This window comes from Alligator sinensis, unplaced genomic scaffold (assembly GCF_000455745.1).
Source record: "Alligator sinensis unplaced genomic scaffold, ASM45574v1 scaffold154_1, whole genome shotgun sequence".
In the NCBI taxonomy this organism is placed as follows: Eukaryota; Metazoa; Chordata; order Crocodylia; family Alligatoridae; genus Alligator; species Alligator sinensis.
In genome coordinates, this window is record NW_005842072.1 from 1,883,583 (window position 1) to 1,901,483 (window position 17,901).

The window sequence follows — 17,901 nt, forward strand, 5'->3', positions numbered from 1 at the left end:
ATGGTAACACCACACAGACCTGAACAATTGAGCTCTGCTCAGTAGATGGAATATGGAACCAATATGACTAATTTGGACTGACACAAAATTAAAAAAAATAGGTATGTTTGTCCACCATGGGTCATGTGTTTTATAGTCCATGCTCAATATTGGCTGCATTTAAATCAACTTCATAAGTAGTTTCCATTACTGAGCACCTGTTGCTATTGCATTTAATGAATTTAATACATCTAATGAAGTTTCCGTGTATGCAAATACAAGACATGGAGCTCTAGCCCCCTCCTCCTCAAATGCCAATTGGGGAAACAAACCTCATCTTGTATTAAACTAAATACAGTATTTTAATTCCAAACCCCACCACCATAATTAAAGTAATTTTCCTTTGAATGCCCTTGCATTCACTTGTCTTCATTGTGTGCAGTTGGTAAGATGGCCTGCATTAAGAAAACTGGTGTTCAGGTAATTGACTCTACTATAATTCAATCTCCAGCCTAGCAAAACCTCAAGAGCTCAAAAGCCATAGTAAAAACATGAAACCAGTACCATTTATATTTTAACTATGGGTCTAGAAAGAAACTAAAAATGAAACTCTTTGAGAAAGTGGGGTCAAAGTATCATACACAATATCTAGAGGTGTTCATTAATGGGACATTCCAGTAATTCACACATTACATGACAGACAATGCAGTCATGAAAGCTGGTTTGTTCCATGTTGTCACGCTCCCTAAATTGAAGCAGTGACTTAATTCAATTTTCAACAACACGCCATGAGACAGGTTCTGCCTCAGGTGCCTCTGGCCTAGAAGTGGGCAATTATTTGATCTGGAGGGCGACTTAAGGTGTTTCACAGAGCTGTTGCAAGTTAGGAAGGGAAGTGGGGGGAGCAAGAGATCCTATCTGGCCTCAGGCCCATCCGCGATCTGCTCCCTGCGCATCCCTGCGATGGGCATTGGTTCTGCAGGCAGGAACACGCAGGGATACTGTGGCTCTGGCCCAAGCCCTGGCCCAGTGCTGTCATTGCCCTGTGATTCTGGTCCCGTCCCTGCCCACCTCTCCCGCTCCTAGATGCTGCTCCCTGCCCACCCATGGCCCCATTCTATCTGAGTACACCCTGCCCGCAGAGGTCCCCAGCTGGTTTTCATGGAGCCCCTGCTCGCCCATTTGCTCCTTCCAGTGCCCCTGGCAGTGGGTGAGAAGCAGCGGCCAGCAGAGCAAGGTGCTGCTGCAGGGGCTACTAGAAAGCCGAGTCTAGGTGCCGTGCTGCCCCTGCCCTGCCGCACACCCTGGGGTGGCAGAACCAGCTAGACACGCAAAAGCCCAGGCTGCCCCCACCAGCACTTGGGCCGGGAGGGGCCAAGGGAACAGCCACAGGATGAACAGAATCCCTTGGTGGGATGGATCTGGCCTGCAGGCCATATTTTGCCCACACCTATTCTGGGCCAACACATTTCTACAGCTGACAGTTCCATTACAGCACTGTTGAACAGACCACACAAGTGTATATCTATACCAGCAATTTAGATCCAGCCCCAAAACCCCATAAAAGAAGTTACCAGCCCACAGACCTTCACTTCATTGCAGTTACACTCTAATATTATTCATCGGTGGGTGGGGGAGGGATGCAGGGCACATGGAATGCATCAGGATGAGAGGGGAGCCTGGAACATGGGAACTGCAATGTTAGAAAAAGGGGACCTTTTTCTACCTACCTAACTTTACTACTCACCATGTTTTGTCTTGCACAGAAAGCTGATGCAAAATACTTCTGAATGCTGTTTTACGGACCTAGAGCCACTCAGCGTTCAGAATTGGGGATGTAAATATCGCTTAAAAATTATCCATTTAACCATCTCTAATTATATCAGTTAAATGGTTAACAGATCACACACACCTAGTCCCACCAGGGGGTGTGTAGTCCCACCCTGACACCTACCCCGCCCTGTTGTGGGGGAGGGGCTGCAGCCACCTGCCCAGAGCAGCACAGGGAACCAGGAACCGCGCACAGAACATTTGGACACAACTGCTGCTAGGATTCTCTCCCCAGGGCCTTTGACGGAGTGGGGGAGGTGGCAGCAAACTGCCCCAGACAACACAGTCCACGTGAAGCCGCAGGCAGCAGCAGGCAAGGGGCTTTCCTAGGCCACTGCAGCCATCAGCCTGCTGGGAGGGAGGGAGCAAATTAGCTATGGGTACTAGTTCTCCTTCACCCCTCCCTCCCTTCCACCTGCCCTACTGCTTCCCTTCCCTGCTGGACTAAAAATTATATTTATACCAGTAATGCATTACCAGTTACTTACTGTTTAAACGTTTAACTTTTCACATCCCTATTCAGGATACCATAAGTTATTGCCTATATGCTATTTTTAAACACTCAGTTCCTCAACATCACTCCTCCATGAGTGCTGTTGAGGACGAGACTAATTTTGGTACAGTAAAAGCTCTGTTATCTGGCATCCCCTGAGAATGGGGGGTGTCGGATAACAAAATACGCTGGTTAATTAAGTGGCCCCAGCTGCCGCTTCTCACGCCACCTCTGTGGCGTCCCACCGCCCCTCCCATGGGCCCTGTGGGCCCCGTGGGACAGGAAGGTGGGCCCCGCACAGCCTGTTATGCCCCAGGCTGTGGGGACTCAGCTGTGGGGGTTACCAGAGCATGCCAGCTTGTAAGGTGCCAGTTACCAGAGAGTTTACTGTAGTATTTTTGCCATTACCTTCAACAACAAAAAAGCAAAATATACACTTTAAAAAAATATTCAAGTTACTTTGCTACCCTTTTATTTCAGGCTGTACAAGGCAGGCACAATACACACACGTAACATTTGATAGCTTTATTAACCTACCCACAATAGGACCAGGGTTTACTCCATATTTCACAAGTTGCTCTTGAAGGACTTCATTGCTGAGCTCTGTTACATCTAGGTCATCCTTCTCCTCTGGCCGGGGTTTATCAGTTTTCTTTGTGGCTTTCTATAAAGAAAAAGAAAACAAAAAACCATGGATACACACACAGGTTTCCTTCACATCACAGAACAAGTGTACCTTTCCCAACTGAATGCATAGGCAGAATATTAGCAAGCCATATGGAGGTGGTACAATATTAACAATTCAGATGGTTGCTCATTTGTGTTGTCTCAACTTCAGGAAAACCAGGGGGGAAGAAAGGAAGAGGAATCAGTTTAAGTGTAAAATCAGTGTGCAATCATTTTTCTAATTTTAAAAGTAGAACAGTTTTGAGGGAATATAATATAAATTGTCCTTCTGAGCTATTTCTTGCAATAATGGCCTATGAGAATAGCAGAAAACTAGCTGGCGTTACTGTGGATCAAGACTGTCTAGCTATCTATTCACAGCAATTTTCACTTATGTGTGAGCAAAAGTTTTCTTGGGAACCATACCCCTTCAAATAAAAAAATAAATGAAGCATTGTTACTAGGGTTCTCCCATCTGAAGCAAGCTGGTTATCAGTTGCTCTAAATTTCTTGGTCCATCAATTGGCTGAAAAGTTTCCATTTTGCTCAGTTTTTCTGAGGAATTTGGGCCTCATAAGGGCCACAAAGAACAGTGACATATCTGTGGTCGGAAATCCTATAGTTACCTTTTGTTCCTTGGAAATCAGAAACTGTTTCTGAACAGTTTCCAAAAGACTAGATTGGTACATCCAGCTTGTTTGAGGTATTATACAGATCTAAACCATCTATATCCCCACTTTAGTTTTTTGTGTTGCTTAAACAGTTGAGTGTATAAACTTCCTAACTTTTATCCATTTGTACACTGCAAATCAAACAGAAAGATTTTTTTTTTAACTTATCCATCTGTCAACTACACATAGCTGGCAACAGTAAATAGATACTGCATTTATCTTAACTAGTGTTTCTCATTTGCTGCAGTTTTTCAGATTATGACTTATGGGTCAACCAGCAAAAAATTAATTAAAATGAATTCAGCATTTTAAGATTTTTGCTGGTTTCTCTAGTCAGCATCTCTTTAGAACAGCACTGAATATTGCTGACCAGATTAGCAACACAATTGCCACTGCATGCAACAGAAATACAACTAACTTGTAGAAAACTGTTAAACAGGCAGTTAACATTCAAAGAAAGTTTTACACTGTTGAGAGCTATTGAAAAAGCCTTATTTAATAAATTACTGGACAAATATCTCTTTTCCAAAGCTAAGCAGTATAATTTCCCAGTCAGCTGCCATCAGCTAATTAAAAATATTGAAAACCAAGATGCTAAGGATGTAAGGAAAATCCATCAACCTCATGCAAATTAATCTGATGTACAGACCTGCCAACTCTGCAGGTAGGTCTAAGGCAGCAGTTCTCAACTTGTGGTTCACAGACAGCTGGGACTCTGCAGACTATGTCCAAGGGGTCCACAAAAGATGACAATGACCAAAAGTATGCAAATACCCACACTTCTAGTTCAAAGTGGCCCACATATCTATTCAAAATGGTTTAGGGGTCCACAAATTAAAAAGGTTGAAAATTACTGCTCTAATGCAACCTGCAGCAGACTTTAGTAAAAATTTTGGCTATCAGTGAAGCTGACAAGAACAACATCAAATTTCTTAACTTGGTTTTGCTGCCCTTTGGGAAGCTTTGGCCACACTGGGTATTTATCATGACTTAAAAAGAAGTTTTTTATTGCTCCAGTAAACTTTTATTTTTTTTAGGCTTCAAGGGTTTTAAAGTTCAGACACTAGGGGTGTGCAAAGCAGGGTGTATTCAATTCAGATTCGGCCCGAATCGGGGACAGTGATTCGATTCATTGATTCAGATCCAAATCTGAGATTCAATGCCGATTCGGAGAATCAACGATTCGGCCACAGACACAACTTTAAATGTTTTTTCTACATACCTCAAGATACCAATGCTGCAATGCTGGGGTGGATGGAGCGTCCTACAGGAGCGCAGGGCCCCCCCACAAGCTCAGCAGCAAAGTACTTCCGGTCCACTCCCAGGTCTGCCAGGGAGTGCACTGGGGGGCGGGCAGGGTACCTCCTCCCGCGGACCCAGAAATGGTTCTGGTCCACTTCCAGGTCTGCTGCCAAACATGCTGGGGAGCCCCCCACGCTTCTCTGGGACGTTCTATCTGCTCTAGCATCAAAGCATTCACTAGCCACCTGGTACTTTGAGGTATGTAGAAAAAGCATTTAAGGCTGTGTCTAGGTCCAAATCTCTGAATCTTTCCAAATCAATTCAGAGGGTTCCAACTTGTTTCAGAGAGATTAAAGGGTCTCCTGATTCGATTTGGAGATTCAGCCACCAAATCGGGCTCAATGGAATCAGGGACTGAAGCTTTGCACAATCCTATCAGACACCCAATTATGCAAATATAAAATACAGGCAAACGTTTCATCTATGGTATTACGAACAGCCTGAAGAGGCAACTCATCCCCATGTCCCATAAGGGATTTTATACTCTTCTATGTCTCCCCATAAGTACAAGGCACACTTACTAAGGTAGCAGATACTGCCATAGACAAATATTTTAGGTGAAGTACTGTTTAATGTAGTTCTAGTCATTGAGCATTATAGAGAGGACACAAGCTAAGCCTTGTCTGAACTTAACCTGTATTGGCATTTAAAAAAAGTATTAAACCTACAGTTAGCTTTTACATATTAGAAGAAATGGTTTCTAAGCAGTTGCCAAAATAAGTTCTATAAACTCAAAATGCATCTTAAAGCTAGCAAAAATTGTTCTGTCCCTTCCTTCCCCACCCTTCTTACTGAAAGCCTCCTCCTAATATCCAGACAGAAATTTCTATGGCTGCTTGTTCTTATGCCAATATTATCCTTTTCCCTTCTGCCTCACTAGTGTTTTTACTCCTCCGATGCATTTCTAGAGAGCAGTATACTCTTGTAGGAATATTTTCCATACACTGAGACAAATTCTTTTAGACCCCTCTTGTAAAGTAGGTGTTTCAGAAGAAAAGAGTAGCCCTTCCATGCACAGCTCCAGTTTGAATATAGTTCTTGAACATCAGTGATCAGAATAGTACATTATCCTACCAAGATAAAGCTTTACTGGTGCCTTTTACAGTAACATTTACAGTTCCCCCATCTCTTGATGCAGGATAGGATCTCATCCCGCCCCTCCCCCCCTTGGCAGCTAACAATCATCTAGGTATCAACACCTGAGCATATTACTGTTTACTCATATATCCTATGCACCATCTCCTCCCCCCTGCAAAAACAGTCCTTCAAAACTGGGGTGCATGCCTTAAGTGGGGAAGCTGGCTTTCTTTGCTGGAAAAGAAGCATGGAGATAGTGCTACTGCTTTTCTCTAGGCCAGCAAATAACAGGGGTAGAGTCCAGTTTCAGTAAAAGTATTAAATCCATAGCTTTTGGCTGAACAGATAGTGGGTGGGCTGAGGAAAAGTAAACTGCTGCATAATATCAGCTCTCTGTGCCAGAACTAAGGGGAGGAAAGGAACAGAATTCTGCATTTCGTATTCCAAATACATTTTTACCCCCACATACTATATGCACCTTGTATCCCTATATCTTGATGCCCCCCTGCTTGCCACAGCCAGCTGTACTTTCTTCTTGAGCTACCATATTTACCCAAATCCAAGACTATTTCAAAATTACGACCATCTAATAATGAAATTATATACATGGAAAATAATGTGTTATAATTTTCCATGTACAAAATTAATTCTTGGAGGGTGATCTTAAATTCATACTCCCCCCACTACTGTGGCAGGGAAAGCAGTGGTGTGGGGCAAAGGGCAAAACCTCCACACCTTGCCCCCCTCCCATCATACCGAAGCCTGCCCCGCCCCACTTGTCTCACCCTTGCCCTGCCTCGATGCCTGCTCCCCAACCCTCCCTCATGCCTGTATACCTATCACCCCCTCCCCCATGTGCCTACTTCCCATGCACCCCACTTGTCACCTGCACACCCCCACCTGCCTGCTTTCTGCAGCTGCAGCCCCAGCCCTGGACCTGTCAGGCAGAAGCAGCAATGGCAGCTCAGAGCCCAGTTGGCATGGGCTGCAGTCTCCTCCTTGCACCCCCAGGCTGTGAGCCCCCTCTTTCATGAGCCACCCTGGCCCAGAGCTGAGCTACCAACTACCCTGGACAGGTACTCAAATCCAAAATGAGGCTTCCCTCGCCCCGTCCCCCATGTTGACTGGAGGGGTGGGGGGGAAGAGGGAAAAGGACCTCATCTTGGACCATCTTCTATGCTTGTACTAATAATCTCTCATGAGGTACAATGTCTACTACTTTAGAAATCTGCTGTACAACATAGGATAACTGCTTGACTTTAAAGCTACACCTTCCAACTTCTGTATTATGGAATAGGGTAGTGCATGGGCTTTACTAGTTTCTATAACCTGTTCTACATTACACCAGTTCAGGTCACGTTAGATGCATTCACCTGGGGAAAAAAATTCTGGGATGGGAGAGGGAAGGGGCTGGAAAAATAAATAAATAAAAGTCAAGTGCACCTTTACTTGGGCCTATTATGAGAAGATTCTGAGTACATTGTAAGACTCAGACTACCCTTATCTGTAAACCCAAACATTTAAGGCAGATGCCATCCCTGATCACTTTTTGGTGTCAGACCTAAACATTCTGCATGTATAAAGTTTCTGTAGGTCTCCATGTAGAAGGTCAAGTCTAACCATTGGTTTACCATGCATGTAGGACTATAAGTGTTTGTGCTGTGCATTTTCAACATATTAAATGAACAGTTAAAGCCTTGAATGACAGATTGGTTGCCTCTTCAGCTAGAAATTGATCTTAGACCCCTAGAAGAACAAAAAAGTTTGTTCACCACAATAAAACTGTAATGTTTCTGGCAATTTTAATAATTTAATAATATTTTTTGCAATTTCATAGTTGGTCTAATAAAAGGTATCATCTCTGAACCAAGAATAGAGTTTTGCATTTCTTTTAGTCTTAGATCAACACAGCTACCAGATACATCCCTGTTCACTACAATGGCATTTATATAGAAAAAAAACTCCTATAGAAGTCAGAAGCAGGAGAGGAAGCAAGTTATTTGAGGAACACATAGCATGACTGTTTGGTGCTATGATGTACTCATGACCAACCCTGGCAGCAAATTTAAAAAAAAATTGCTCTATACTTATGTCCACAATTACAAGAAACCTGGAATTGATAGGATTTAGGTTCTACTCCAATACATTTCTTTAGAAGTCTTATCACAAAGGAGACTGTATACCTAATGGAAGTCTACTGATTACGAATAGTCATAACAACTGTTTTAATACATGACCTGAAGAGTCTTTAGTTATAAAAGAATTTACAAAATTAGTGTCCACTACACATTTTCTACTTGCATCAGAGGCCTTTTAAAAGTGTTCCTCAATTAGTCATGGAGACATTGCTATCTTTTACTATGCATGCTGAACCAACAGGTCGACTTGGGATTCTGAGGTCTAACACCTTTGCAACTAAAACTAGTATTTAGTAGGTCATGTTTGAGAAAAAAGAACCACATACATTACACAAAAAACCCACATAATCCAAAAATCTGATCACACTTTAATACTTTTTCCTACAGCAATATTAAAAATGAGAAAGGGAACCCTCAGAGGTAGCAAAAAGTGTCAATGAACTTTTAAAAAGGTGGGAGAATATGTTAAGCTGTTTGACAGTAACCTGTAATTTTTTTTTTTTGTGGGGAAGAGGATGGAGGCAGAAAAGCAAGACTGGAACATTCATTGCTAACAGCAGAAAGCTGCAGGTTCATTTAAAATAATCAGACTACCTAAAGACATGGGTTAATTACACCTGTGCAAGTACAAGCTGTTACGTTATAGCAATCATTATAAAACTTGCTGTGCAAGGAGGAAACGCACACCAAACAAAGTTTGGGTATGCACACATATGTAACAACCTGTTTACAGAATGCCAATTCACTATACAGAAAGATTTTACTGACCCAAGAAAGCCATGAATCGGTAACCTTAGCCGAGTAGAGTACCTAGCACCACAAGAAAATGACTGCAGTCAGGCACAAACTTCAGGAGACAACTTATTTCAAACGAGGTCTTTTGTCAAAAATCATTTGTGCTGATCATAGAACAGTTTAATTATAAACATGGGACTTCGAGGCTCTGGGGACCAGGCTGAAGGAGACGGGGGCGCAGGTGGTTTTTTCCTCTCTCCTTCCGGTGAGGGGGCGGGGACAGAGGCATGGGACCTGCATTGGTGAGGTCAACCAGCGCTTACGCAGCTGGTGCCGCCGGGCAGGCCTTGGGTTCCTTGACAACGACCCATGCTTTCGGGAGGGGGGATTGCTGGGGCGGGATGGGCTTCATCTCTCCCCTAATGGCAAGCGTATCTTCTCTTCCAGGTTGGCTGATCTCGTACGGCGAGCTTTAAACTAGACTCGCCGGGGGAGGGGGCTGCAGGAAGACGAGGAGACGCCATCAGGGCAAGGGGTGCAAAGGTAAGTAATGGGGGTCTTGCCATCAGGGCAAGGGGTGCAAAGGTAAGTAATGGGGGTCCTGATGGTCTGGCTAATCAGGGGGTGGGGGGGCACACAGTCTTGCAAGGCCTTAAATGCCTGTACACCAATGCTCGTAGCATGGGGAACAAACAGGAGGAACTCGCCCTCAGAATAGCTAGTTCAAATCCAGATGTCGTAGGGTTAACAGAGACATGGTGGGACTCATCCCATGACTGGGCAGTTAACATTAGGGGCTATAGGCTGTACAGGCGGGATAGAGAAGGCAGAAAAGGGGGGGGGGTGGCACTTTATGTCAAGGAGCACTACACATCCTCTGCCAGCAGTATGGGGTCAGGGGAAGGGCGAGCTGAAGTGCTCTGGGTCAAGATCCAGGGGGGGCAAGGCGAGAGGGATTTGACGGTGGGGGTCTATTACAGACCCCCCAATCAGGAGGAGGAGCTGGACAGGGAATTTTCAGGCCAGCTTGCGGAGACACTAAAAGCAAGGGATGTAGTTGTCATGGGCGATTTTAATTACCCGGACATCTGCTGGGAGGAGCAGTCAGCCGGGACGGACCGCTCCAGGAGGTTCTTGGCCGAGTTGCAGGACCTCCACTTGATTCAGGAGGTGCACAGTCCCACCAGAGGAGATGCTCTGCTGGACCTGGTCCTGGCCGCAGGCGACGACCTGGTAAGAGGCCTCCAGGTTCTTGACCACCTGGGCAATAGTGATCATCGCGTGCTGGAATTCACCATCCAGCGTAGAGTGTCAAGGGCCCGCAGCAAGGTGGTGGCCCTAGACTTCAGGAGGGCCAACTTCAGTGAGATGAGGAGATTAGTGGGAGAGGAACTGGGGTCCTTGAGGGCAGAGGAACTCAGCGTCCAAGAGGAGTGGTCGTTCCTTAAGGAAACGATACTCGGGGCCCAAGGGGTGTCCATCCCGACAAGAAGCAAGGCGGGCAGGAGTGTCCAAAAGCCCCCCTGGCTCACCAAGGGTGTCCGGGAATGCCTGCTTGCCAAAAGGGTGGCGTACGCCCGGTGGAAGGGGGGTGTAATCTCCAAAGAGGAGTATACCTCCTCTGCTCGGGCCTGCAGGCGGGCTGTTAGGAAGGCCAAGGCGGAGATAGAGCTCGGATTAGCGTCCAGGATTAAGGATAACAAAAAGTCCTTTTTCAAATATATTGGGAGGATGAAGAAGGCGCCGGGTAATGTGGGGCCCCTGCAGGATATGCGGGGCAATCTGGTGGTTGCGTCAGAGGATAAAGCGGACCTCTTTAACCAATTCTTCACCTCCGTTTTCTTGTGCAGGGACCGGGACTTCCCTGCTGTGATAGAAGCCGGACGCGAGGGGATCGCCTTCAGACCTCAGGTTGGGGAGGACCGGGTTAGAGAGCTTCTGGAGGGGCTGGACGCGTTCAAGTCAGCGGGTCCGGATGCTCTCCACCCCAGGGTGCTGAGGGAGCTGGCTGGGGTTATTGCAGGGCCCCTGGCACGGCTCTACGAGCGATCGTGGTGCTTGGGCCAGGTGCCAGACGATTGGAAGGTAGCTAATGTGGTCCCCATCTTCAAAAAAGGGAAAAGGGAGGACCCGGGCAATTATAGGCCCGTCAGTCTTACCTCAATCCTGGGGAAGCTCTTTGAGAAGATCATCAAGGAGCACATTTGTGATGGGCCGGCATCCGAGATGATGCTCAGGGGCAATCAGCATGGATTTATTAGGGGGAGATCATGTCAGACCAACCTGATTGCCTTTTATGATCAGGTCACAAAGGCCATGGATGCAGGTGTCGCGGTGGATGTAGTCTTTCTGGACTTCAGCAAGGCCTTTGACACCGTCTCTCACCCCATCCTAATTAGTAAACTAGGCGACTGTGGCATAGATGCCTACACGGTCAGATGGATTGCAGATTGGCTGAAGGGTCGCACTCAGAGGGTGGTGGTGGATGGATCATATTCGACTTGGGGGGAGGTGGGTAGTGGAGTCCCTCAGGGCTCGGTCCTGGGCCCTGCGCTGTTCAATGTCTTCATCAGCGATCTTGATGTTGGGGTGGAGAGCAACCTGTTTAAATTCGCTGATGACACCAAAATTTGGGGGGAGGTGAGCACGCTAGCAGGGAGAGAGAGATTGCAGAAGGATCTGGATAGGTTACAGGGGTGGGCAAACAGGAACAGGATGTGTTTCAATACGGACAAGTGCAGGGTGCTGCACTTGGGTAGTAGGAACCAGCAGCACACTTATACGATGGGGAGCTCCCTACTTGAGAGCACGGAGGCGGAAAGGGATCTTGGTGTCATTATTGACTCCAAGATGAACATGGGCCGACAATGCGAGGTCATGGTTGGCAGGGCTAACCGGACCTTGTCGTGCATCCACAGGTGCATCTCGAGTAGAGCCAGGGAGGTGATCCTCCCCCTCTATGCGACGCTGGTCAGGCCGCAGCTGGAGTATTGTGTCCAGTTCTGTGCGCCCCATTTCAGGAGGGATGTGGACAACATGGAGAGGGTCCAGAGGAGGGCCACCCGCATGATCCGGGGACAACAGGGCAGACCCTACAGTGAGAGACTGCGGGACTTGAACCTATTCAGCCTCCACAAGAGAAGGCTGAGGGGGGACCTGGTGACCGTCTATAAACTCACTAGGGGGAACCAGAAGGGTTTGGGGGAGACGCTGTTTCCCCTAGCCCCTGCTGGCATAACAAGGAATAATGGGCACAAGTTGATGGAGAGGAGGTACAGATTGGACATCCGAAAAAACTACTTCACAGTCAGGGCGGCTAGGAGCTGGAACCAACTTCCAAGGGAGGTGGTGCTGGCCCCTACCCTGGGGATCTTTAAGAAGAGGCTGGATACTTACCTGGCTGGACTCATTTGAGTCCCGTTTTTGTTTTTAGGGTGAGTGGGTTTGTTTGTGTTTTTGGGTTGTTCTCCCGCCCTGGCGGGGGGGCGGGCTAGAAGATCTATTAGGTCCCTTCCGACCCTGAAACTATGAAACTATGTCTTAGATAGCTGCATTTCTACTAGAGAACTTTGATCAGGTAGCTGTGCTAGCCAGTTATTCAATAATATCTTGTATTCAACTGGGGCTCGTACAATACGCCTTATAAAGGTATTAGACATCACCAAATAACGTGCCAATATGAATATACTTCAAATCCCACCTACACAAAGATCTTTCAGAGCCATAATCACGAAGCTTGGATTAAGGTGCAGCATGGGCATCAAGTGTACAAGCTTCTTTACTATCCCTCAGAACAAGGTTAAATAGGCTATTAAAAGAACCCAAGTTGTATCAACACAAACAATTCAGGTACCATCCATTACAGGAATTAAAGAACTGAAAAAATGCTAGCATTCATGACATTCATGGTTAATTTATCTTATGAAGCATGTGGGTTTGTATTATTTCTATACAACTATGCTTTAATTTTTTGGAATTTTTCTCTACAAGTGTAATCTCCTTATTGAACCATACTAAGCTCTTGACCTCAGATGCCTTCTGGAAATGTTTATCATGGGCTAATTTCACCAAAGCTAAGAGAATACCTATTGCTTATTACAAAAAAAAGTGACCAGGTGGTCGTATGGTGAGGAAATAAGAATTATGAAGTCAAGTACCTGAGATAAATGCCAAAATTAAGGTTAACATGCTAACTGAAAGCATACAAACTGAGGACCACATGAGACTACTCTTAAGTAATATGGTCTTCTACTATTTCCACTAAATCATGTATTTCCAGGGATCTGGGTTTTCCGTTCACTGTGGAAAAATGCATATTTTCTCTTTGTAAGGAGAAAAATTGCAGGAAACAGCCAGTTTCCCCTTGCAGGCTGGCAGACTTCCAGCCTGCAAGGGACTGCGGGAAACAGGAGGAGGGTGATCAGACAAAGGTCACCACATGCACACATGCATGTGGCAGCCAGGCATGCTCTATGGTGAGGAGGGGGGAAACGACGTGGAGAGTTTCATAATTTAAGACAGTAAATACCAGGTCCCCAAGACAAGAGTTTTATGCCTGCCTTTCAGTTCAGTACTCAGCTAGTCAGAAAGCATTGAACTCAACTCAAGTGATTAAACTCAGACAAAAGCGTATAAATGTGTATCAAAGCTTAAAAGCAAAGGAAAATAGGCTTGAACCCAGGGCTAAGAAAGGGCTTAGTTATTTCATACAAAGCATTAAGTTACGAGCTTGATCAATGAAGTGCTACAACATGTGGAAGGCTTGTCAAAGAATCACAGCCATTTACCAGTCCAGGCACAATGCCTACCCTAGCCACCATTAAACAAGCAGAATTTTTACAAGGCTGATGTAAGGAAGATGTCCAACCATAACAATGTTTTCTTGGAAACAAAACCCAATACCAAACAGTATTGAAAAAGAAAAAGGTAGATGCTGCTTTAAATTAAAAAGTATATGTAAACATTAGAAACACCTTCAAATAAAGATACACTCCATGTACTAGTCTCTTATTATGACACCTAACATTTAGTTAAAAAGGGTTCAAGTAAAAAAAAAGTTGAAACGCACATCTGACAGAACTTGGTAGCTAGTTCTCTTACAAGCAGATTCCCTAAAGCAACAGAAATATCTGGCAAAAAGTGTACCACATCTGGCTATAGCACTCAGGTCAGGTGACTAATACCAGGAAAAAAAAAAAACGTTTTGAAGTCCAGCTTTTAAATGGATGCTGAACATTGTGAATACGCTGTTTTAAGGGAGTTAGGCTGCAGGTTCTGGAACCATAAACATATTACCAACACTTTCCCTTTCCCCCCTGTTCCACAGCACCTCTATCCACAGTATACCTGGCGATTAAAGACATATCAGCCAAATTTGTTTTATCTTCATGTGCTGTAAAAAAAAAAAGGGGGGGGGAGGGGAGGAGCCTTGTTTCCTTTGAATGGGCAATACATTTTTCCTGTTATAACAAGAAGGATTAATGGGTAAAAGAAAGAAGAAACAAAAGATAGAGCACTGAACTTATCCTGTGGACAGTCAACTGGAGACAAAGATCTCAGATCTTTAATTTAAAAAAGATCCAGGGCATTCTTGTCCTCAGAGAGCAGGCAGGTAGTTTTGGGTATCTTTATACTAGCCTATATGGCACAGAAATGACATAACCATAGCAAAGACTCTCAAAGGGTTCAAGCTGACTTGCCTTAAAATAAACCTGAGAGAGAGAGAGAGAGAAAGTCATCCAAGCAAAGCATCTCCTCATTCTTACTCTTATATCTAAACCAATATCCTGATTTTCAATAATAAACAAAAACAAGCACAAAACAGTGCATTGCATATCCCCCTCTAAATCAGTAGGTGCAGAGAACATTCACATTCTTCTGTGCAAGTTAAGGATACTATTTATTCATAATCTCTTGGGATACATCCTCTAAATTTAGGAAGAAATCAGACTGATCTGTTCTCTTCGCATATTTTGTTTATTAACGGCAAGCAAACTGATTAGCTAAAGAATGTTCTCTGTTCCCCCCCGCCTGTTCCAGTTGGTTATTTTGGTAAACCTCAAAAAGCCATTCCTCCTCCTCCCCTACAAAGGGTTGTGCACTCTGTTCCTACCTATCACCAGGCACCCCATACCAGAATAGCAGATAAAATGAATACCTTACATAAAAAAACAAACAAAAACAAAATCAGGAGGTTGGCTTGGCTTAACAGCTTGTCTTACTAAAAAAAAGGGAAGGGGGAAACCCTCTACCACAGTATATAGTAGTGCTTAATGAGTCATTATTCTTACCCATGTTCTACCAGCTCTATTGGCTTGCTGAACCTACATTATATCATGTCCAAAATTGCTTAAAATCTTTAGATCAGAGATCACATACATCCATATTTTGAAACTCTAGACACAAAGAATAAGTTATATCAAAATAGATCTTAAATTAAGAAAACGTAATAACAGAAGATGACAGATGCAATGAATGCTTTAAAGTTTCAAAAATTTTTTTTAATTAATTCTCAGTTGTTACTTGCCTGGTAGTCATTCATGGTTGTCAACCTATTAGTTACTAATGACTAGGCAGAAAAGAAATGAGTTGCATCCCTGTGACCTAGCTCTACCTCTTGCAGGTGCAGTTTCCACTGAAAGGCTGTCACTAGTGGTATCTACTTCGGTCAGATGCAAGCCCCCAACTCATTTGTAAGTGGGAACAATAGACCAAACACACAGAAAAAATGCAGGGCTCACTTTTTTTTATTAAATAGAAAAAGGATTTTGACAAGCAAAAGATTATGGCAAGTCACTTGGACTGCCTGGCAGAAATGAAGCCCAACAATCATGTTATGCACTCCTGAGACAGCTGGTAGGTAGCATAATCCTACCCAATTTTACTTGAGACTAACACAATTTCAGAGCTGCTTGAAACTGTAACTGTTCTGAACAGTTTTGCAGGTAGAGTTGGAAACTTATCAAGAGTTGTAAATATGTCATCTCAAGTTGAACATACAACCTTGCAAGCTTGACAAGCATTGTTACCTGGCAAAGGGTGTTTAGTATAAAACAAGCTCTCAAATCTTGCCAAATTGGGGAGTTTTCCTAGTTTTTTGGATTCAGACATGTGAAGCATGTAGTACCTGGTATTCCCCATTATTGGAGGCTTTCTTTAAAGCTGTCACAAGACGTACATGAGCAACTCCCCCGCATAATTGAAAGACACGGCATATTAGGCTGCCTCTGTAACTATCTACCAATACTACTTAGATTTGAATTGGGCATATTAAAAAAAAACCTCAGTTAACCAGCCTAACAGAGGAGAAACACCCTCTCTCTTTCAGACCTCTTGCCTCAAACAGGTCTGAATAGATCAGGGGTGTCCAACCTTTTTGAATGTGGGACCGGATCATGAACTTTTTAATCACCCAGTGGGCCAGCAGAAGCAGGCGTTCGTGCGGCCTGTCCAGTCCAGCCACGGCCTGGGGGCGCAGGGGTCAAGGGGTGCCACCTGATCCTGCCGTGTCCTCCCTGCCACCTGGGCGGCCTCAAGGATGCTCCCACACCTGCACGCCTGGGCTCAGCAGCCAGGGGGACATGTAGGGACTCTACAGGGGGGTGCGGGATGTGCAGGGACATTCCCCTGCTCCCTCTCCCCCAGGGCAGCCCAAGCTCGAGCCCAAGCAGCAGGGGTCCCTCCCTCCATGGGGCCCGCGACTCACCACCCCCCAGCACAACGTCTGCAGGCACGGGGGAGGCGGGAGCGGCACTGGCTTCCTGCCCTGACAGCCACAGCAGCAGCATCTCGCAGGCCCAGCTGCAGCATCCCTCCGAGCCGACATCCGCACCCCGAGCCCACCGCACCGCGACCTGCTCCAGCCCACACGGCCCGGCAGAGACCAGCACAGGGCGGGGCCGGCATGCAAATGAGGAAGGGAGGGGCAGACCTAGGGAAGGAAACCCTGCAATGTGGGAGAGGGGAGGAGCTGGCATGCAAATGAGGAAGGGAGGGGTGGGGCAAGGAAGGGACACCATGAAATGTGGGGGGAGGGGATGAGCCCGCACCATGTTGGCAAGGTAAAGCCTAACCTTGTCCCTTCCCCAGCCCTTCAGCAGCCATTAGGAACCTGCTAGGAGGGACAAGGGGTGGGAATGAAAGTAGAGTGTTTCGTTCCCGTTGCAGCACTGTGGGCCTCAGAAAATGGCTTGGCAGGTGGCATGTTGGACAAGCCTGGAATAGATTGTATTACAAACTGCAACAATGTAGCAATGAATTGTTATAAGTCTTCACAGAGTACATACCATAACAGACCTGGTTACACTTTAGATCAGCGCTCCCAAACTCTGACAGATTGTGCCCCACCAACTTAAAATTATACAACATTAAGTACCATCAACATTTTTTTAGTTCAACCTTAAATACCACCAGCAAATTTTTGTCTGATAAAGTAATTATAATACAGCTGTTAACATGTGCCATTGACAGGTTGTCTGCGTACCACTGGTGGTGCCTGTGCCACAGACTGCAACCTGCTGTTTTAGATTTAACCTTTTTAAAGAGCTTCCTCCATTTAAGATAAATCAAAGAATTTCCCCTCTTTTACGAGGAAGCTAGCAGATGCCCGCATATGAGAACCGATCTGAAACAGCAGGATGGCTGCACCGAAGAGCAGCTCACCATGGGGAAGGGAACTCAGAAAGAAGCAGGTAAGTCCCACAAGGACCAGGTGCTCCCTGGCCAGAAGGACTCCTTCCTCAAACTAAGCAGAGGTGGCCTAGACCCCCACAGCCCCAGCCGCTGCACAGCTGACCCTCCTCTTCCTCCCTGTCCCTTTTACAGTCCACTGCAACGGCCCGCGAGCAAGTTCTCTTTCATCAACTTTTCTATTCCTGCCACGGGCAGCTCGGCACAGCGGTGTACCGCCCCGGCGGGCGCTTGCTGGGAGCAGCCGGCACCCGTGATCCCCCACCCGGGCAGACGGGTGCCCGGGATGGGCAGGCCGCGGAGGCGGGGCCGCCCGTGGGAG

The 17,901-nt window shown here is 45.8% G+C and overlaps 1 protein-coding gene across 9 annotated transcripts in view; it reads right to left on the reverse strand.

The window, feature by feature from the left end:
• The window catches only part of TMPO (thymopoietin), a 41,341-nt gene extending 23,686 nt beyond the window's left edge, over positions 1-17,655 (reverse strand). For 2 of the 9 annotated variants that reach the window (XM_025204206.1, XM_025204197.1), the window contains exons 1-2: positions 17,553-17,639; positions 2,840-2,966 (exon numbers count right to left, since the gene is read on the reverse strand). In XM_025204206.1, the coding sequence (XP_025059991.1) occupies positions 2,840-2,966; positions 17,553-17,555 (130 nt within the window). In that variant the 5' untranslated portion in view covers positions 17,556-17,639. Of the gene's footprint in view, positions 1-2,839; positions 2,967-17,552 lie in introns of all 9 variants that reach the window. The other 7 variants (XM_025204202.1, XM_025204205.1, XM_025204198.1 and 4 more) reach the window with 7 other exon arrangements.
• Positions 17,656-17,901: the final 246 nt, after the last annotated feature.